At 39.7% G+C, this 22,671-nt stretch overlaps 1 protein-coding gene across 1 annotated transcript in view; it reads left to right on the forward strand.

Moving 5' to 3' along the window:
• HGFAC (HGF activator) overlaps window positions 1-22,671 on the forward strand; it is a 39,256-nt gene that overhangs the window by 9,539 nt on the left and 7,046 nt on the right. The window contains exons 5-10 of the mRNA XM_041458065.1: window positions 3,949-4,062; window positions 4,716-4,847; window positions 6,198-6,308; window positions 17,908-18,082; window positions 20,394-20,479; window positions 20,930-21,170. Of these exons, the coding sequence (XP_041313999.1) occupies window positions 3,949-4,062; window positions 4,716-4,847; window positions 6,198-6,308; window positions 17,908-18,082; window positions 20,394-20,479; window positions 20,930-21,170 (859 nt within the window). The remainder of the gene's footprint in view (window positions 1-3,948; window positions 4,063-4,715; window positions 4,848-6,197; window positions 6,309-17,907; window positions 18,083-20,393; window positions 20,480-20,929; window positions 21,171-22,671) is intronic.

The following is a 22,671-nucleotide window of genomic DNA, read 5'->3' on the forward strand; positions in this document are numbered from 1 at the left end:
GCTGTCACTTCCAGCTTTCCTTTCTTGAGATCTCAAGGGAAAGAGCAGATCTCAAACCCAGACTTCCTTGAGCTTTGGGCTGTGTCAGAGAAGACAAGAGGCCAGACATGTTTATTGCAGGAGTCCTGAGGGATAATGAAAGGATTACTTGGCTGAACAGCTCTGTGGCTTCATGTGGCCACCACACTCCAGTGCTGCAATTACCTCATTGCGAAAGTCTGTCCAAAAGGGGAAGTCAAGGTCTGTGGCAAAGTCACCTTTATATATGAAAGTCACTTTAATTGACACCCTGGGTGAAAGTTCACCTGGGAATATGCATCCCTGTCCTTAGCAGTCCCTCAGTGACTGGCCTTGCTTATCTCTGTGTTCCTGGCTCCATGAGCTGGATGCTGGGGAATCCCATTTTATAAAGAATATATATATATGTGTGTGTGTGTGTGTGTGTGTGTATTTGTATATATACATATATGTGTATATATCTATATATCTATATATATATATAAAATCCTCATTTCATACAGCCACAGACCAGCTTGAAAAATCAGGTGTTGAACTGGTCCAGCTTGATGCCCCTGAGGCTTTTTTTGGATCTGTGTCTAATTCTGTTGATGTTCCTCTTTTTGCCCTCTCACTATTTTCAAATGAGACATATTTAGTCTGCAGGATATGACCAGAAGCCTCAGGTATTCACTTCCCACTTTCAAATGAAGGGCTTTTTCCACCAACCCCTTTCAGGGAGTTCTCCACAGTGTCAGGAGTCTTATTGCCAAGCTGATTGCAATCTGCCAGAGCACTTGAAAAGCCAAATTAGCTGAATCACACTGACAGTCTAAAATTAAGCAGCGCACAGCATCACCTTTTTTAACATAACTACTTTAAATTATTTTCCAGCCTGGCTTTAAAACAGATTAACAGTAGATCAGAGGCCAGTGACCTAGCCCCAAAGCAAGCAGCAATGTACACAACTTTGTAATGCAAGTGTGCCAGACATGAACAGAGACTTTATGGGCAGTTCATGCTTACAAGATTTAGGTTATGAGTGCTGCACTTAGTTATTCATCAGTGGCTTCCCAGAGCTTAAAATAAAAAAAAAAAATTAAAAAAAGAGTTATATGTGTGAGAAAGGAAAGAGAAAAAAGGATGGGGTAGCTGGAAGAGTTCACTGCTAGCTGTTGCAAAATAAAGAGAACCCCTTTATTTCTGGAAGCATTTAGAATTTGAAAAAAATAAATAAAATGTTTTTGGTTGTTGTTATATTTATAAACATAAATCTACTTATGTTTTTTTTTTTTTAAGCAGCAAGCACAGTTTTTGGATTTGGGAAATGTTTAACAGATCATTAACCATACCTTAAAGTGAACAGGCCTGTGATGAGGTTGAAAGGAAAAGCAACATAATGGATGAAGGGAATTTGAAGCAAAAAAAGGAAAGTTTGCCTGCTGTGGGAGAAATAAGCAGTCAAACTGAACACTGCTGATCTTTAAAATGTGTAAAATAATACATTTTTTTTTTAATCCACTGAAGTATTAAATCTTTGGGTGTTTTTTCTTGAAAAACAAGGAAAAATGGAATTTCAGGGAAAGAGTATCCTTTGGCCATAAGAGGTTGGTGAGCAGTGTATCCACTGGCATGGAGAAGGAGCTTCTTTAGAGCAAAGGTTGAAGCACAAACTCTCTCCAGGCCAAGAATATCACACGTTTGTCACAAGTCAACTTCAAAACATTGGAGGTGCTTACAAATCAATGTTAAGCAAGCACTGGAAGCTTTGATCCAGAAATATACATCTGCCAAATTCAAGGGGAAGTTTAACCAAGAGGCCTTTAGCTCTAGGATGAAGGGAAGCCTGGGTAGGAAGTTTCTGCTGTTACTAGCTCACATGTATGTACAAATACCAACCAACGTGAAATGCCCCTAGAGGTGGGATTTCCAGATTTTGGGCAGTCTGATAGGACACTTCTCTGAATGTCTGGAAATCTCGGACAAGTGGCCAAAACCCCAGGGGAGACCCAAATACAGGGGAGAAAATTGCCAGACAGTATTTTTAAGATCCCTCTGGACTGATGTGGAAAGAAGTAGTACAGTGTACAGTAGTACAGTGGTGTGAGCTGTGCAGGCATCATCCCAGGAGGAGCTCTGAGGAAGGTGGGTGGCATAAACAGAAAGTTCTTGATGGGAAGTATGGGCAGAAAGGTGAGACAAGGCTACTGCTCAGTCAGCAGAGACTCACAGAGGTGGAGCTGCAGTCAAGATGAGAGCTAGCAAGCATGGAGTGTTTTATCCATGAGGGTGCTTTAGACAGTGCTGAGAAAGCATGGACTTGGCACTCCCCAGTTAATGGATAGTTAACTGTGGGCAGGATTCCCCACTGGGAACTGAGATGTGTCCATCTGCTTATGAACAGAAGTTGTTCCTGGCCTCCAGGAAAGATGTGGAGAAACACAGAACATGCCTGGAAGGTCAGACTGGAGTGGTGGGTGGGATGTAGTGAGAAACAGATTGAGAAAGAAATAAATGAGTGGAAGTGCTTTTTGCAGATTTAACAAGAGTACAAAAAATTTCTTGAACATTTGTTACAGCAGAAGATGGCTTGGAGATCAGGTCATGGTTTGGATGCAGTGGGAATAGGAAATACACGATTTTCCTTTGAGGAAACATTACAGCACTAGAAGTTTCATAACTATCAACAGCAGGAAGAGTAGGAATGTCACTGACTTCACTTGCTTTCCCTTGATGTTATCCTGGATGGAAGCTACCAGTGAAGAAGACCTGCTATCTGACAGGAATTACATCACTCTCTTCTGAAGTAAATATTTTGATCCCTGCAGGGGAACTTCAGATTTACCCTGCTGTAGCAAACTTCAGGATGCAGCCTTTGTGCTTCACCTCAGCCCTGTTGTTGTGCACCTGTGCCTCTGTGTGTTGCATCTCATGCTCAGGACACACCTGGATTGAGCAACCCTGGGGATGGCGTAGCAGAGTTTGACTAGCATTAAAAAGGAAGACTTGAATGCAGACAAGCTGTTGGGCCAACTCTGGAGTAGGTGTAAACATGCTGTTGGTTAACTTCAGGGGATATACATCCCTTGGCACTGCCTGAAATCAGAAACACTGCCTGACCAGCAAGACTCTTACTACTTTTACATTGCACATTGCCAAGTAAAGCTTCTATTGCATGAGCTGTCCTGGCATCTATCTCCTCTCCCACCATGTTTTCCCATCATTCAGAAAATTCCCCAGTAAATGGAGATATGCTAGACTGGTCGAGTTTTCATCTTTCTTGGACTTATTTACTTTGACATGTAAATGGAGATACAAGCATCATAATGTCACCCCAGGACAATGTGCTCTGTGGTTTGCTTTATAATTTTTCCCTTGGTTCCAGCTGTCCATTAGTTTTCTACAAGATCCAAAATCCCATAGCAAACTCTTCCGCCCAGGGTTGTCCTTTGTGCGGTCTGGAAGCGATGTGTGTCAGTGCGTGCTTTCAGTGCGAAGGAGACGCGCGGTGCCGGTGGCGGTGCCGAGGCTGCAGGGAGAGGCCGGGCAGCGCTGCAGCCTTCCTCCCTCCCTGCCTCCCTCCCTCCCTCCCCAGCGCAAAGGCACAGCTCCATCTTGTGGGCACCTGTCCCGGCTTCTTCCTCACCACAGCGCCAGCTCTGGGGCCTCCAGGTGTGCCTGGACCTACCCCCTTCAGACAGCCTAGTCTGGGGGGTGAAGGCTCGGCTTGGTGATCTATCGCATGGTTTTTAAAAGCTGGATAAATACGTTTCCAGCTGTTTTACAGCTGGAAACAACCCCACAGTCAATTGGTTGGACAAACTTAGTTTTACGTTAGTAGGTGGTATTAAACCCACTGAATGTTGAACCAAAATGGTTCATGGAGCCAAAAGGACAATGCACGACTTATACCATACTTATTAACAACAACTTCTTATGTAGCCCCTCTAGATCACTGTGCAGACAACCCCTGCCAGAATGGAGGGACCTGTTCTCTCAGTCACGGCCACAGGATGTACCACTGCACCTGTCCTGAGGAATTCACAGGCGAGGACTGCCAGCTGAGTAAGTGTCTTCTACCACGAGTGTTACAACATGAAATATGAATAGTAAGTAGAGCTCATTAATGTTTGCTTAATGAAAAGGTAGTGCTGTTGTGATGGGAGAGACCACTGCAGCACGAAAGTTTGTGTAGGTGGATTTCCAAATGGTTATGACAGACAATCCATTCCTGACAGGACAACTGAAAATAGCTTGACTGTGCAATTATAAACCCAAGTATGCTCTGAGTATGGGAAATACAAAAAGCCTCTTCCCCTTCCTTTGCTGTTTTTAAGATTTAAATATCCCTTACATGTTTGGAAATTAATATAATGTCTGGTAGGCAATGCACAGAGACGTGAAAAAGCAGCACAGTTTCAGGTGATGCCTTATCCCTTATGTAAAAGCACATGCTGGGTACAGTGATGATGTCCTGCCTACCCTACAGGGCTTTAGGAGAAAGCCACCTCTGTCCTGAGGTTCCTGGAGCTGCTGCTCTCCTGGCTCAGTGTCTCCACACTATGGAGGCTGCCTAGCTTGAGAAGAACTGTCAACAAACATGGATCTGCTCAACAGGAAAAAGGGGATGAGCAGGGAATGATAATAGAGATTGTGGTGCCATTTCTTGCAAGAAATAACATCTGAAATCTTGTGTTTTTTGTAAAATTTCGTTTCAGAGAAATGTTTTGACAACAGTCTCTACGAATTCTTTGATGTGGGTGCGAGCTGGTCAAGAGTCCAACAAGGAGCAGTGGAGCAGTGCAAGTGTGTGCACGGCCAGATGGAGTGTGTTCCTGTGGAACACAAAAGTAAGGCACCTTTTGTACCACAGCTGGAGGTCTGCATGGAGTGTGGATAAAGGACAGTGAGGGATACTCAAAGCCTGAGTGGTGTTGCACGCCTAATTCTGCCCTTGCAGCTCATCTATCCTCTCTGAAAGACAATATTTTAGCTTTCCTTTCCAAGAGTGAGCAGTTATACTGACCCAGGAAATCCCTTCAATGTGTCCATCCTCATTTGAAGAAGCAACTATAATTATGAGGAATTTTAGAGATACACAGTGTTTTATAGAGAGGGAAGAAACCCTGATCTGCAGCATGTAAGAATATACAGATTATATAGTAGAAGTGGTAACATTTTTTCTCCAAAACTATAACCTGTCTGGGAGGCACACCCTGCACACCAACAATCACTTCATATTGCTGTTTTGCCTCTGTGTTTCTTCCCAAGTCCATCCCACTCTTGAATTACCAGCATGTAAATTTTACTCGCCTCAAAGATCCCATAAGGCCTGCATTGGCTCCAGAGTCCCCATGATTTTTGGCCCATTCCTGGCAGGGGTGATGCTTACATTATGAAGCCTCCTCCTTTTTTAAGATGCTGCCAGGAACCCAACACCCTGGCCAGTCAGCACAGGATATGCACTTTTGGTTGTCACCCACCTGAAGAACCAGCACAGCACCTTTCATTTGGAGGAGAGATGTTGGGAAGCAAACCATGTGCCTCACCTGCACCTGTGCTCTTCCACAGCTATTCTGTTACTCAGCCTGGATAACTTTTACCCTGCTCAGATTCACAAGTAGGACACAGTACAAGTTAGTTTCCTAAAAGCCCTTTGAAATATGTAGGTGCTTTATTCCCACCTTATGCAATTGGAAACTAAAGTGTGGAGAGTCAGTGGCTTTCTAGGACATTAAGAGTCCATGTGAAAGTTGGGAAATTTGATAGGACTGAATACTTCCCAATCACAGATCTTAAATATTTAACTGAGCTCCCTATTAGATATATTATAATAAATTCTGATAGAGCTCAGTAGTAAGTTTGGAACTGGTAGAACCCTCTGTAGAGGAAGAAATGTTAATACCATCTCCACTAGTAATAATAATCACCACCCCCATTTTACCTATTGTTCATGGATAATAGCTTTCTGTAGCTGACATTATCCAATAGCACTGAAAACAATGAGACAGACCTTAGCAGGCAGAAATCAATTGAGTTGCCTTTTCTTTATCACAAGTGTAGGTCTGACATAAACAAAGAATAAAAACTTCCCCCAAATGCAGATGCACAGAGGAGATGCCCTAGAGTAAGTTAAAATGGACTGATTCTCTTCAATAATTTGTACCTTTTGTTTGATCATTGGTTGTGTTTTCTTGTAGGTTGTGTTCATGATCCTTGCATGAATGGTGGAGAGTGCAAGATGGTTGCCTCCACTGGGAAAATAGTATGTGATTGCAAAGAAAATTACGCAGGGAAGTATTGCAATATTGGTAAGTATAAAAGCCTAAAAGCAGACAGAATTAGGAGTTTTCATCTGTTTGTAAGGCTGGTGGGTTTGGCTCTGTTGTATTCAGTCTTTGAGGACATTTCTGGTACCAACTGAAGAGTTACACAGAACAAGGGTTTAATGTATTTCTCCAGTGTAAAACATAACACACACTTCACCACTGAGACTCTGGTTCTAAAAATATTTCTTTCATGCCCTTCACTTTATAGAAAATCAAACAGAAATTTAAATCCAATTACACATGCCTATAAAATAAGTGTATGCTTCCATTTTGCAGAATCAGTCACAGTGTTGTACTCTAGAGCTACTGCCTCCCTACAGATCCACACATCCCCTTATAAAGCAGGGATTTACATCTGACAAAATCTAGAAGCCATTCTTTGGTAGCACTAAATGACTGTGGGACAAAGAAAATGCCACCCTTTGGGTTACTGCACACTTTAAGTTAATAGCATGTTTAGCCCAGTACAGGCTGTACAAAACCCCTTCCTTTCTCTGGTTGGTCAGGGCAGAGAAATCTGCGTTTTGGTATCTATGTGTAAGTCCTGTTTTGCATTCTAGATGCTACATAGTTTTAATACAATTTTCTTCCAGAAGACTTAACATTCATCCCTGCAGGCGTTAAATCTTGCTTGTATGCTATACCTGCAAGTTATGCCAGTGGCTACTTTTAAAAGAAATGCACGTTTTAGGCATAAATTTTAACAGACCTTCAGCCACACCATCCTGTGATGCCATCAATTCACTGGCTGTGTCTTTCTGAGTGCATAAATCCCATGGCTTATCAAAACTGAGGACATGACTCCCAGTCGCTCTGGTGGGCACTTTCTTAATCTGAATGGGTGGTGGGGCAAAAAACCCATTAATGAACACTGCAATTTATATCTGGCATTCTTTTTGTTACTCTGATAGTTAAAAAATGGTGTAGCTAACTATTCTAGCTGGGGAAAAAAATTCCATTTGGGAGACCAGCAGTGCAGCTGGAATGGCAAATAGCAGGAGTGAGTGGGTAAATTGGACAGTGTATGAGCTGGTCCTGAACATTCCCTTACCAGGTACCAGTAACATTCACTTACCTGATGAGTCATGAGAAATGGGTTTGTGACTCTTTTAAGTCCTTCATAAGGAGCACTATTTTAGCTTAGTTGTTTTGTCCTTTAGTTATCCTGTCCCAGGCTTGGGATTGTCCCAGGCTTTGGGAATGCTGCTGCAGGGGTCTGGGTGAGGGGCTGCACAGGACACGTGTGACCTGGAGCTTGGGGCAGGGCTGCACTCTGCTCATTTTCACATTAAACTGCTGTTCCAATTCCTGTTTTATTATCAGCTTCCCCTGCCCCAAGCAGCAGTGGTGCACAGATTCTTCCACCCAGCAGTGCCTGGATCATAAATATCAGGACAGCAGAGTTACAGCTGTCAGTTTCTGACTAGCTTAGAACAAGAAATAAGCAGGTGCTCTTTGATTACTTGAAAATAATAAAGCAAACATTTGGTTTGCTAAACAAGTGGCTTTGGATGCTTACAATCCATCTGCATTCAGCTGCCTAACACCCCTACACAGAATGGGAGCTGAAGGATTGTGTTTGTGCGTCAGGGCCTTGCAAAGAGTCTTAAAAAAGAAAAACTCTTTGTCAAGATTGAGTAATTATAAATTAATGCAAATAAATTAGTCTTCAGGTCTATAGACCTGGTACTACCACCACAGCAGGGCAATGGCATTCTGGTGAAAATGCTACAGCCTTGTATTCTCAGAGCACTCAGAAATTATTTTTAAATATTTGTTGGATTGATTTTTTCTTTGACCCTTCAATTTGATGCAGCAAACAGAAATGGATTTTTTTTCTTTGTTTCCTTTTTACTGTCTTGTATAGTTTCCCTTGGCTAACAGGATGTACTTGTGAGGTTACCCTTTAGGTGGTGTAGTGCTTGATTCACAGAAAGTGTAACAGTATTTCCTGTCCAAACTGTACTTTATTCTGAATTATCAGTTAAAGAGGCAACCTTAAAGCCAAGGCGTGATGTGAAAATATCTTCTTAGATTTTTTTTTAAAGGAGAAATCAATAAATTTAATAAACAGGAAGTCTCCCAGACTGTTATTGAGCTGTAATGTGCTTGAGGTATCCTCTGCCCTTGACTTGACTTACACAAAGAATAACCAGCCTTCATGTGTGTCTAATGGAAACTCAGCAAATTTATCTTAACATTATACTCAAAAATATTAATAAATGAAGTACCATCCTTCATGCAGCAGATCACAAGCCTAAGTACTGCTGTGCCTCAAGGACTGGTACAGTAGAATGAGGAGCAAAAACAGGAGAAAAATACTGAAAACACTTCTCTTGCTTGAGGACTTAGCAGATGCTTGGACCATCATATCTGTCAGACTTTTACCTGTTTTCCATGTATTTTTCTAAACTCTTTAGTACTCCTTTATGCTTTTCTCTTTCACAGCATTCCATGTCAAAAAGTCCCTGAATATAAATAGATGTGATGAAATGAAGTATTTTCTATTTTTAACAAAAAAACCTACTGCCTGGTAATTTTATTCTTCCCCTTTGAACAATGAGTAACAGAATAATCATAACTTTTGTGATTTTAAAGATACCTATTTATCTGTCCATTGCTTTTTGGACTACAATATCCCTGCCAGTACTCAAAACTCATCTTTGATCTTAAAATTCTCTTGCAAACAATCATTATATGTGTGTGCATGTGTATGTGAGTGTATATATATATATATATATTTCTTGGCCATCATCATAAATGACCATATAGCTACTGGAAAATTATGAGCTGACTTAAAAAAAAAAAAAAAAAAGAGAGATAATAAAAGTAACAGAGGAGATATCCATCACAAAGGAGGTTGATATACAAAAGACAGTTTTTAATATAGATTCCTATTCTTTGTGGTAATACATTATTTTCTTCTTAAAGAAGAAACTTGCAGTACCAAAGAAAGAACTGCCATTTAAAAAGTGCTCTGAGACAGTTTATATGCATAGGATTTCAGTGAAGTTTAATTCTGAAAGAAATTAGATGCATCACCAACAAATCTCTCGCCAAAGAGATGCTGTTTAAAATTGTTCAAGGACCCATGTTTACTTAAGTTCAATAAATGATAATTGCCCTTAAATATGCACCTATTTTCAGAAATAAGGATTTTGTGCTAAAAGAGTAGCTGCATTCTCTTTGGAAACAGCTCTTGCTGGGACAGCTCTGAATCCAGGCTCTAGGTGAAGATTCAGAATCAATTGTCCAATCATGTGCAGCAATTGTCTCATTGAACACAGAAAGTTATCAAAAGGGCCCAAATCCAACGACTTTAGCAGTGGTAAATGTGGGTAAGACGTGAAGGCTGAGAAAGATGTGAGTGGAATATTTTATGTCTAGCCCAGGTTGGCATAGAAAATGGAGAGTGAATTTATTTGGTAGATAATTAACTTCATAAATATTTAGCTTCACTGGAGGTGATAATTGATGGCAAACAGTTATAATATGTAATTGTCAAATTACTTTGAGATTTTATGTTTCTTTGAACAGACAGGAACTATGGTGATGTTGGATACACAGCTAAAGACAGAGGAGGAGCTCTCTGGCCAGAGGACAGATAATTCATTATAATATGCATTTATGGAGAAGTTAAAGGGGGTTAAAGCATAAAGAAAGGAGATGTAGAATTTTTTTTGGGGCTTAGTGCCTTTAAGTTTCTGTGGTTGAAACCCCACCATGGCATTCGCAGTTATTGCTTTAGTTGAATGGAATGTGAATGGAAATGAATATATATTTTGCCAGATTTCAATGTAAAAGCACTTCCTTTTTCTTACCACAGCTTTGTTACTGTTGGTTGGATGTCAGTTAGTAAATTTGGGGTACTTATTTGTATTTTAAATTTATTCCTGATGTATTCCTATTTATGCTTTATTTATATTCTGATATGTTAGTGGGGTATATTTAATCTGTTACTTAGTCACCAAGTCTTTTCCTGAAGCATTTGCTCACTGTGGTTGTGGGTTGCACTGGGTTTGAGTGTACTGGGAGCACTGCACAGAGGATTAAACATTTTGAGTTTTCTTTGGATTAAGGTTTAGGTAGTCATAATGATTTTGATAGTATTTTGGTCATGATGAAATGTGAAGTTGGTGAAGGTATTTTTGAAACCTCTGCTTTTTTGGGGTATTTACCTCATTTTTGGGGGTATTTACCTCATTAGGCTATGGAGAATGGAATTAGAGGGGACCATATCTTTAAAGAAAGCATGAGTTGGAATGCTAATTGTGGAAGGCTTTTGGTTATGTAAGGAGATGTGGTGCATGTCAGAAGCAGGTTGAGGATTTTCAGAAAAGGAAGATGATAGAATAGCTGAATATATAATGACATAGAGGAAAAAAAATCTTCTTGGCCACATCTTTAGGGGTTAAACTGGAGGAGTTTGAAGTAATAGAATTAGCAAAAAAATGACAGCAAACCCACCTTTTTAGTGGTTCATTTACTGAAATAGCGTGTTGGCAGTTTTCTACTAAAAAAGCTACTTGAGTAAAGGAAATTCAGCTCTGGAGGCTGGAAGGAAAGTTTTAAATATTTTTTTATTTTCTGAAAAAGACATAAGATAATGAATTTTAACTTTTGGTTTATATTTACCCTGTACTAGAATGCTTTTGGATTAGTGTTTAATTTTTTACTTTCTAGAAAAGCAGGGGATAAAAGGGTGAAGTATAATAACAAGGTCATTTGGCTGACAATGATAAATGGGCATTTAACTGGTCAGTCAGTCCCCCACTGAACTTGGACAAGTAGGCTTGTAAGTAAGACTTGAAAAGGGTTTTTAAGTGAGACTGAGAAGATGCTTGTTGCTTGCAAGTGTGAAGCACTGGGCTTAGTAATGAAACTTGGCTGGAAAAGAATAAAGTAATTATTTCTCCACAGTTGCGGAAAAATAGACGGAACAGCAGATAAAAAAGCAACATTATGTATTAATATAGCTTGGAGAGATGATTATGGTATTTGCACAGGACAAGTTTTGTAGGTCACCTAGAATTTGAATGAGGAGAAGGCATGGGTTAATAATGCAAGGATAATGAAGAGAAAGCCTAGAGCACCACTGCAGAAATAGTAATGGTGGGTTGGATTTTTACCAGACTTTGAACTATTAAAAGAAAATTCTACAATGCTGGAGTTACATGGTTAAAAACTATGCCCAGTAGCGTGTTGCCTGCAATGAACAATAGTAGGAGGCATTGGAAGATGAAGAAATGGGTGAGCATGGCATTGTCCACTAAGTCCCCACCTGTGATTCATTGCACTGAGACAGTGCCACCCCAGGGGATGGCAGGCAGCAGAGCAGAGACAGCTGTGGCTTTCAAAACAACCATTCCATGTCATTTATGGAGATGGCAGGTGTGAACAATGATAGACAGGCTCTTTTTATCTCCCAGACTTCTTTATAATTTTAGGACCATAACAAAGCTTTTGGCTAATATAGAGAAAAACAAAAATGAAGAATGAAGTACTGTTTGCATGGAGGTTATGGATTAGTTATTTGTGTTTGACACCTTGGCAAATGTGGGCTAGAGAGGAGAGCTAATGAGCTGTGCTGGTAGCATCATGGCATGCAGCAAGAACTACCTCTGTAAGGATTGGGAGATAAGGCAGATACCAAAGAAGAGGAAAAAAATTGTCTGGTCAGAGATAGAAGTAGGTTTAAGATCCACAGAAGACTTTATTATTGCATAGATAATTTTCTTCCAGATGCTGGTGGGCACTAAGATTTCTGTGTTTTGCTCTTTATTCCTACAGTGTTGCCTTTCTAGATGACAAGTCTTTGTTGTAATCCTAGTATAAACTAATATGATTAATATTAGCACCCTTTAATATGATGCAGCTGCTTAGTCCTTAGTCTTGTGAGAGTGCCTGACTTGGCAGCAGTGTTACTGGGTGCTGGTTAATTGAAAACCATTTGGGTGTTTTTAATCCTATTTTTGATTTATTTGAGACATGACAGTGGTTTCAGTTCATTATGTTACAGAAGACACATCTCTTGAAGTCCAAGGGGACTGACATCTCTTAGTCCATGCAATCTGTTGTCCTGTGTAATTGTCAGGAAGGTGGTTGAAGGGAAGATGTGGAAGGTGTGATGCAGCTCATTGGATTACTGTACTGTTTGTTTCTCCCATCTCCTGCTTTCTCCTCTCAGCCCACTCTGGATGCTTTGGGGCTCAAGAGACCCCCACCTCTCATTAAAGTCTCTCCACAGAGCAGCTGCTCCTCTGCTGACCATCATTTACTGCTACACAGTCTGTTCCTTTTCCTGCCCAGAGAGTTATTTTGGCTCATTCTCTAAGGACATCAGGACCTACAGGTATATTGAAAAGAATGAAAGCTTTCACTATGAATTAGGCACTCAGATATTCTTGAAAATCCTGTATGGCAGTCTGTGCAACTGTCAAAGTACTATAGCACTGATATTGGCTTGTTGTTGCTAGAATTTCTTTCCCCTAGCCCTTGACAGCCTTTTCCCTAAATATATTGCTCCTATTATCTTTATATACCTACCTACTGGATTGCATTTATGACTCTGTAAATCATAACTATTGTGCTAGAATTGAAGATAATAAATAGAAAAATGAAATGGAAAAAGAGCCACTCCTTCCTCTTATCTAGGATATTACTTTTCTAAGCTATAAGAAAGTACTGGCAGAGTTTATAGATTTCTGGATTTAAACTTTTACATTAAAGAATTCAGCCTATTCAGAAGGTAACTTTGTACATTAGCTTTTATAACAGATATAAATCTCTTCAATTTTACCTCAGATGATCTAAGCATTGGCGAATATGAAGGTACAAAGACACTTCAAAGAAGAAACATATTAAAAAATAAGTCTAGTTTCAGTAAATGTAATGTGCCATCCTCATGTCAGGATGCAACTTAAAGAGTTTTTTTTGTGCATGTAAATCACTTTTTTCCCCACAGTCTTAAATCCATCCTTGTTTTACATGTTAATTTTCTGCTAGACTTACTGATTACAGAAAGATGCCAATTTTTCCACCTTTCTGCCTAGCTTTTAGCTCAGACAGATTGGTTGTGTCATAATCAGGCTGCAGTTTCAGCAGGCATTCATTGCAGTGTTAGGTGCTGTCAGTCCAGAGGTTTTACTGCTATTCAACAAACTAGGAAGTTGCACAATTATTTGAATCAGTTATTAGATATCTGTGTAATCTGCTGTTCATGACCCCAAACAGAAATATTAATATCTAGGTAAATATTATAACAGTATGACTGAATTACATTGAAATACAGATACATAGGTCCCCTTATGTTTCACTTGTGGTATGTGTTCCTTAATTTCTAAACTCTGAAAGCCACAGTGGGTGCTATTGCTGCTCACATTCACAGACAGGCAGGAAAATGTGAAGCAACTTGCTTCAAGCCAGGAACAGTCCAGCCCTGGTGCTGCTGCCATGCAATCCTCTGCCTCATGTCATCAGACTTCACATTCTCATCATTAATGAGTGAAAAAAATGGCAACTGGTTTCTTCAGAGGAGTCTGCACACTAGATATTGACAGAGATTTTCAGTGGCATAGGGACACACTGGAAGATAAATCTTCCTTTGGAAGCACTGCTGGGCTCACGTGGATGCCTTTCAAAGCTCTCTTCATGGTGTTTCATTTAGTACAGGAATATTTGCCTTATTGCTCTCAGAACACCTGGCAGGGTGTGTGTGTCTGTGTGTGCTGTGTTTCAGGGCATAGTTTGATGGAATGAGATGCCTGTAAGAGCAGTCTCCACCAGCACCAGACTCCTTTCTCTCACACACTGACTGCCAGCCCGGAGCAGTCATGGTCTGCCTGTGCAGCAGGGGAAGTGCAGCTCCCTGAAATCAAAGGCTTTCACACCTTTCATCTCTGAGGGGATCTCACAGCTACCCTGGAAAGGAACTTCTGGCTGGATGAAGAAAGGACAAACCCTGCTGCAGGCAGCCCATGAGTCTGAACTCATCTATAAAGGAAATTTGGCTTATACCCTTGTAAAGGATGGCTTGAAGGGCAACACATCCTGTAATGCTGCAGTTGTGTAAGCAACAAATTAATGCAGAGGTATAAAACATCATTGTTCAGAGCTGTTCATCTCGAGGAAACAGCATCAAGCTGAGTCATAGGAGGTTTAGGTTGGATATGTCCTTTTCCTCTTCCCCCCTCTCTGTTCCTGCCATCAGCATATACAGAGCAGTGCAAAAAAAAAATAATCTAACATTGTATTTCATAAAAGCATTACACGTTGGTCAGGGATAAATCAAAGCATTGCTGAATGAAAGGGATGCTTTAAATCATTCTGTCCCAGAATCAGAACCATTGGTGGAAAAATGTATTTTTATAAATAGAATGAAATGGCTTATATGTATCTGGAAAAAATATACATTCCAAGCTCAAAAACATCAGGAAAATTGATGGTGAGGTGTTTTGAGAAAAGAAAATGTGAAAGACTCATTGTTTTCTGCAGAGAGACTTTCAAAAGAAACTCCTAAAAAAGTTCAGATATGTAAGTACAGGACTTGGAACAAGACCTGCAGACAAAAAGTCTTGTGAATTGCTTTCAGAAAGTTAGCAATTAGAACAGGTTGGATAACTGCTATTTCAGCTTGCTGTTAATTTTAAGACCCAAAACTGTTTTATTGGAAAAGGCAGAGATTTGCTGTGACTTGCTTGTAAAATACAAAATCTTAACACACGTGTAATGTTTTACATGAGCTATTGAAATACCTTGGATTGAAAAAATGAAATACAACAAGAAATTTTTTATAATTTTAATAATATTTTTTCTGAAAATAAGCTAACAGGGGTGATAGTGGCATAGGACTGCAGAGTAAGTTGAATCTGCATTTGCATCAAAACTGTCATAATCTGAAAATTTAGGCCATTTCTACTCTTAGCAGTGATTGGTGGTAGTACAGGGAAGTGAATGAGCAAGAAAGCACACATTACATCCTCCATGACTTTCTTTCACATAAGAAAATAAATATGTTTCAGAGTTATGAGACATTGTGGAAGCTACGTGGATTTGGGACTGAACAGTTCCCAGTCAGAGCAATCCATTAAGAACTGCTGAAAGCAGACCACCTACACACTTTTTCTGACAAAGAGGGAAAAAGAGAGTTTTTCAGTGCTGTAACAGTTCAAAAAAAGAGAATTAGAGGCAAAAAGGTCTATATGACTGCGGTAATTACAGAGATATTTTTTAAAACTGTTTTTCCTGAATTATACGTGATAAAATACATAAAGCATTGCATATACTTCTCATGGCCTCAGTGGATACCATGGTGCTGCTGCCAACCAGTCAGATAAAACTTTCTGGAGTGGAGCACAGACCGATAGAAAGCTACTAATGAATGTTAATGTTTCACCTCAGAAGCCTTTCCACAATATAGCAAATTAACTCAAGTTATGCCTGTGTCCAAAATTCTCCTCATAAAACAAAAAAGAAACAAAAAACTTCTTGAGAGATATTACTGTTCCCCTCAACAAGGGGAAGATGTAATCTAAAATTCTTAGCTACAGAAGGAGAATGTGAGGGATGATGTGTGGAAGAAAGAGGCCAAATTCTTCCAGTTAAAATATGCTGGCAGCTTTAGCAATGACTGGCAGACCTGATGAAACAGAGATATGTTGGATTTTAAGCCTGACAAGGATAGGCACAAATTGTAAACACCATCTGCAAGACATCCAAACCACAGGTATTGCAGAATACGGCCCTGGTTATGTACTGAAATACAATCCCTTGTTTAATTCTCATAAAAGTAGCCATTCTAAATTGTTTCTGAATGCAACAAATACAGCACAAGTAAACACAGCACCTGGTACTTCCCTGCATAAATGAAAAAACTTAGCATACAGCATGATTGTGGTATTTTCATGACACTGTTTCAGACAAAGAAAGTAGTGTAATTTGCAACTTGCTCAAAAAATAAACTGCAGGTTTGCCAAGACATGGTTACTCTTGCTAACAGTACAAATGATAGACAAGCTATTTTCTGTGAGGTCTTAGATTATGGTTTTTAAAATGAGTTTGATTTAATTTTATTTTTATAGTCATCAAATAAAGGGAATTTGATTCAGGTTGCAGGTAGGAGAAAATGTGATCTCAGCATGTCAGAAGTGCCTGCCAGGACAAGCTAGAAAGTGGATTTATCTAAGTGTTTGTACACTAACTAATTTCTTCCACCAAACTTTTTGACCTTCATCTCCCGAATTTATGCCATATGCTTGCTTGTGGTTTTGAGGTCTGTCACTACACTGATGACTTGGCAGGGTAATTAACAGCAGCAGTTCAGTACTGTGGTTCATTATTTCAGTCCTGGTTATGTGCCCTGGTTCACGTGTCACCTTATTCTGTCAAAATAAACAGGTCTTTGGCAATAGCTGTCTGCACTGTGTGGTGTGATGGATTATCCTCAGAGGGTGTTTTTCAACAGTTGGTCAATGATGTTATATCTTTAAGTATGCCTATAAGTTTAGAAGAAGATTCCACCAGTCTTGTGACATGTCAAGGACATGTCATGTTGACATGGCTGGGACAAGAAACCCTCCGAGGCTCGGTCACAATTAATCCTTTTTGAGCATTAGAAGGTTTTGTGTTTCCTTTGGGATACTCTTAGCTGTGTTTTGAGGTGTAGGCTTTCTGCTCAGTGTAGCTATTTGTATATAAATGCATCCCCATATGTTTTTCAGCCATAATGCTGGTATGTGCTGTTGATAGATCTTGGCAGCTGAGTATACAGGTCATAGAATATGTATGTGTCAGACCTATCTGAAGAAATAGCCCTTATGCAGGTGACAAAGACGTGGGTTTTGAATAAGAAAATTCAACCTACTAGTTAGAATTTTGCAAAATGGATGTATCTGCAACATGTAGCTACATATTTGTAATATACATGAGTATAGTGTGTGTATATATATATATATGGGTACATATGAGGCCATTAAAAGAAGTATTTTCAAAAATCAGGCCCTTGAAGCACTTGCAGAGCAGGATTATTTTCACTGCTATGTCTCTGTTTGAGCTGGTTGCCTTAAGCACCCTATATTTTCAATGGAGATTCAGCCAATGTGGACAGGAGTCTATGGGGTCTACCTCACCTTAAAAAAGTTACCTCAAACAGGCTGCATTGGTTTGGCACTAGAAATCTCTGTTTCTCTTAATTAACTAAAAAGGGAGCCTCCAGAGATGAGCTCAGTTGTGTCTAAAATTAGACCAGAGGAATCCCAGCCATATTGCTGACTTTGCTGCAGATTGCTGACTGAAATCTTCCATCCACAGTACAACTTTTAGGTCTAATTTTCTGCTATTGTGCCTCTTGATTAGTTACTTGCTCCTGTGTAAAATGAGGTTAACTTACTACTAATTTTAAGCAGAGCTTTTAACTTCTTGGGTTCCTTTTTTCTTTACTAAAAAAAATCCTGTTTGGTGTATTCAGGTCCTGTGTAAGGTGAAAGGCACTACAGAGCTGGGCTCTCATTTCAAACTTCAGCTGTGGAGTGAGTATTGAACATGCAATTAGCACTGATTCCTGACCAGTCTCTTCCTCTGCCAGTCCCGAGCCAACGGTGCTACATCGGCAACGGCACAGATTACAGAGGGACAGCCAAGACAACCATTTCTGGACACAGCTGCTTGCCTTGGAATTCAGACCTGCTTTACCAAGAGCTTCATGTTGACAGCATTGGGAAAGCAGTGCAGCTTGGCCTGGGGCCCTTCCCTTACTGCAGGTGAGGAAAGTTCTTGTTTGTCCTGCATCTGTACCTCAAGAGATGGAAGCGCCGTGGAAATGAGAAGGGCCAGGGATCTCAAAACAGGGGTTACCCCTCTCTGGGGAAAGCTAGACCGACCTCAGTAATCAGCCTGTCAAGAGTGATTGCACAGAAGACAAGATCTGGTAGATAGGCTCAATAAATACCTGGGTCTGCTGAGAGAAGCTCAGACACAAAATAATGTTGGAAATTCCTGGTGCTTTTCTTTCCCCCTGGGTAATGAGTTCTTGCCCAAATGAGACTGTAATGCAAAACTTTTGACATTGTTCCTTAATGTTTATCCAAAAGGAGAAATCAATACACTAGCTAAATTGAAATGGCTAAATTTAACTTTTTATTCTTTGCCTGTGAAAGACATACCATAAAGAAATATTTTCAAAAGAGAAAAGTTATTTGAAAATGAAAAATCAAAGCACTATATTTAAATAAGGTTGAAATGGGACATCAAATTTATTTTTTTTGATTTCTTACAAAGGAAAACTATTACCAAAGAAGATTTCCCAGTGTTTCAATTTTGATTGCACCACATAGTGATGAAATACATTTCTGCTGAAGTTTTCTGTTAAGCTATAATGAAAATAGCTTGTGCTATGTAGGTTTGTGCCTTCTCCTCAGTCACCTTATGTTCCCCCTGTTTCTGAGGTGTCCATGAGCTCAATGGATATCCACAAATGTTTTTATTTAGACAGAATATTTCTCATCTTGGAGATGAGCAAATGCTAAACCTGCCAAACTGTAGATGATTCTCCATAAATTACTGGTTGATGCCTTTTGTTTGTTTGCTTGACTGCTTGATTGAAGATTTTGTTTGTTTGCTTGATTGCTTATTTGTGTGTGTGTGTGTTTTTGTTTTTTTTTAACAGAACTTAGACCAGTAGTTCAGGACAATCAGAATGTACTACACCTCCTAATTTGTTTGGTGATAAAAAGCATGCATGCATGCTGAAAGTAGCCCTTCTCTATCTAACACAAACTAACAATAAACGATTCCTACCCCATCCTTTAAACCTTCCCACTTTGATTTCCAAGGCTTGCTCCTCATGCAAACACTTCAGTATTTGATTTATGGTGTCCCAGCACAGTGTGGCAATTGATCTGGCACATATTTTGTGTTTTGATGAAACTTGAGCCCTTTGATTTACATCATTTATGCCCAATATTCACTTTCAGATTTGAAATGCAGAGAACAAAATGGTGTAGGAGCTGATGTGTTCATGTTCTGTAGAGCTGAGAAAAAAGCTTTTCACTTTTTTGTCAGCTTGTTACAATTTCTGGGGATATCTCTGCTGTACTATATAATCCTGCAGATATCTTTCTTCAAATAGTCTAATTTAGAAACATTGTTGGCGGAAGATGACTCAACCTGTGTTGCTTCTTCAGTTCTGAGAATTTGAAAGTGCTCTAATCTTTTTCTGAAGAGCAGTCAGATTGAAAAAGAAAAAAATAATCGAAGAACCTTACAATAACAGATAGTGCTTGTGATAAATCCAACTGAAATTAGAAGTACTGCTTATCTGGAGCTCTGAACTACCTTGTCTGTTCTTCTTGGTCTAATAAAGCCTCCCTATATTCTTGGAGGTGTAAACTGGGAAGATTTCTGGTTACTTATAATGCACTGATAAAGACAGGCTGTACCACAGAAAAACCCTAATGGAATCAAACCAAAATGTATTTAACACCAAGGTAATAAAGGGCGAAACGGTTTCCATTACTCTTTTTTATCCCCAACCTTTTTGAGGAATACAATATTTTCTTGAAATAGTCTTTCATTTCCTCAGACTCTCCAGGGACTGTGAACCTGAGATTTGCAAATTCATTTTTGCTAGCTATTCTTGTAATGGATTTTCTATGATTCTACCTGTGTTGGAATCTCCTCGCCTAAAAAATAACCTAAAACAGGAATCTCTCCTATGGGATTTAGTTCTGAAAATAGCTGAGATGATACCTGTGAAAGCACTTCAGTGTGGGCTGTAGTTAAACGCTGTGAACGTGCTCATGCATCCAAATACTTGCAGGCAAGTTTTACAGGTGTTCAGTCATGACAGTATTTCAGGTCCTAGCTGACATTAGTCTTGGTTAGTTTTAAGATGAAGGATTATATTGAAAGGCTGCTCACCCTTGTAGGTGAGTACTTTGTCAGATGGCTCAAAATCTGAGAGCCCTGTCAGTGCTCTGCATGGTGCAAGAGCAAAAAGCAGAAAATCTTTGGGAAGCTTAGAACAACTCTGTGGTTAATGCTTGTAATTCCCTCTTCCCCTGAATTAACCAGAAATCCAGATGATGATGATAAGCCCTGGTGTTACATCATGAAGGACAACAGTTTGTCTTGGGCATATTGTGACATTCCAACTTGTGGTATGTAAAGGCTTTCTTAAAATCCATGTTATGAATGAATGAATGAAGATTTATTGATACTACAACAAGGTTTCACTGTGTAATTTTGAATGTTCTACTGTTCCCAGAAGTGTTGAATATTTTACTGTTTCCAGTAAACAACAGGCTTCTTTTGCATTTTTTGGAGTTGTGATACAATCTGTGATTCTTGTCCTGAAATAGCAGCAGTGTCATACTGCTGTTTTGGTCACAACCCAATATCCCCAAATTTTCTGCTAGAACATGAAAGGTGCCAGAAATGACTGATGTTTTGGTAAAAATTTTCATCATCCTGAGAATTACAGGCCCAGAAAAGGGAGTGGGCCTCTGTGAGCAATAAGAGGTCTACATCCTGAAGATGTATGAGACACGATGTTTAATTCCAAAACATAAAGATTCTGGTAGTCTGATGTCATATCCCTTTTACCTCAGCAAGCAGGGAAAGGAGGCCACTAGTTCCAGACAAAGTAGATAGCTCTGCAAGCACCAAAAGACCATGTGGAAGAAGACACAAAAAAAGAAGTTTTGTGAGACCTAGGATTGTTGGGGGATCTTCATCTCTGCCTGGATCTCACCCCTGGACAGCAGCTATATATATTGGAGAGAGTTTCTGTGGTGGAAGCCTGGTTCAGACCTGCTGGGTTGTGTCAGCAGCACACTGCTTTGCTAACAGGTAAGCTCACCCTTGGTGGGACAGTGGGTCCTCTCAACAAAGCTGAACTGAAATAAGAAAGATGAGATTGTTAAAGACCAGTGTGTCAAAAGGGATTTCTGGCAATTTGAATACTCTTAGTGATCTAAAAAATGGTTTGGACTACTATAATCTCATAAGCCCTTGTCCTGTTCCTTAAGGAGTCTCAAACAATCTAAACATGCTGACTAAAGGAATAAGGTTGGGTGAAGCATCATGTAGAATGGGGCATAGCATGTGCAAGAACCTGCAGGGGAACAGAAGTATTCCTCTTCTTCTTGGTTACCTTTCTGAATGTTTATGCCTGTTTTGAGATATAACAGAGATGACTATGCTCACTGCTGTGTTTTGTTCAGAAAGGCTGAGACAGCCAAGCAATGATTTATTGGAGATGATAAATTACCGTTGGTCGACACAAATAGAGTGGGCTGAGCTTTACAAAAAGCCACATGGAAGAACTAAACTGTCAAACTTCTGAAGCTGATTTTCTTGTGAGATTTTTTTTCTCCTGTGGGACACTAGAGAAAATATTAATTATAGGATGCTCTTACTTTATTCTAAGTACTTAATTTTCTACAAATGTTCAACGCTTTCCCTGATTTCAGTTTGATCACGTTGAAGGGAAAAATATTACATCATTTGATACCCATTGTTCCTTTGCATAGTAAAGAAGCCAAGAGAAACAGAAAACCTTTTGCCAGAATATAGACACTGATAGCTTGTAGAGCTAATAATACCACTGTGAATGCTGTACTGAAGCATTTGGAGCTCAAGCCACAATGCATTTGTTTTTCAAATGTTGTGAAATAGCTACTAACTTTGGCAGCTGTTCAGGACATTTCCACCCACTTCCAGCTGGTGGTTTGGTACGTACAGATTTTCCATAATTACTGCATTGTAATTTGTGCTCTTCTGTTTGTTTAGTACCTCTGGTAGTCACAATTCCAACTGTTTTCCACTAGGCGACAATAGATACCTGTGCAGCTCAATTATTTGTTTTTTCTTTTCTGTAATCCCTCCTGTTTTATTTCTTTTCTTGAATGAACCATCTGTAAGTCCTAGTAGAACCATTCAGTGCTTCTGAAATTATTCTATATACTGTTCCAGAAAGTGAACTTGCACTGTTTTACAGGCCCAAAATTTGATTTTCAAGGAGGTTGATTTACTACTGCAAAAATACTGAGAAAACCATGGCCTTACATATTGATTGAAGAACATTTTATTGTCTTCTTGTATTTTGGTAGTACAGAATACACTTTGTCCTTTCCTTTGTTAACCTTAAGCACAGTTCTTGCAGCAGGGTTGTTGCTGTCTCTCTGCATTGCAATTGCCCAGAATCACTTTTCTCTGAGTCCATGGCTGCTGGTCATTGCTGTGCACTCAGTACAGTAGTTCTGGGCGAGGTTCTTTGGTGCTTTCATACCTGATGGGCACAGAAATGGAACCAGGGGAGCTGCAATCATGCAAACCACTCTGTGTCTGT

This window comes from Pyrgilauda ruficollis, unplaced genomic scaffold (assembly GCF_017590135.1).
Source record: "Pyrgilauda ruficollis isolate IOZ18807 unplaced genomic scaffold, ASM1759013v1 scaffold1, whole genome shotgun sequence".
Taxonomy (NCBI): domain Eukaryota; kingdom Metazoa; phylum Chordata; class Aves; order Passeriformes; family Passeridae; genus Pyrgilauda; species Pyrgilauda ruficollis.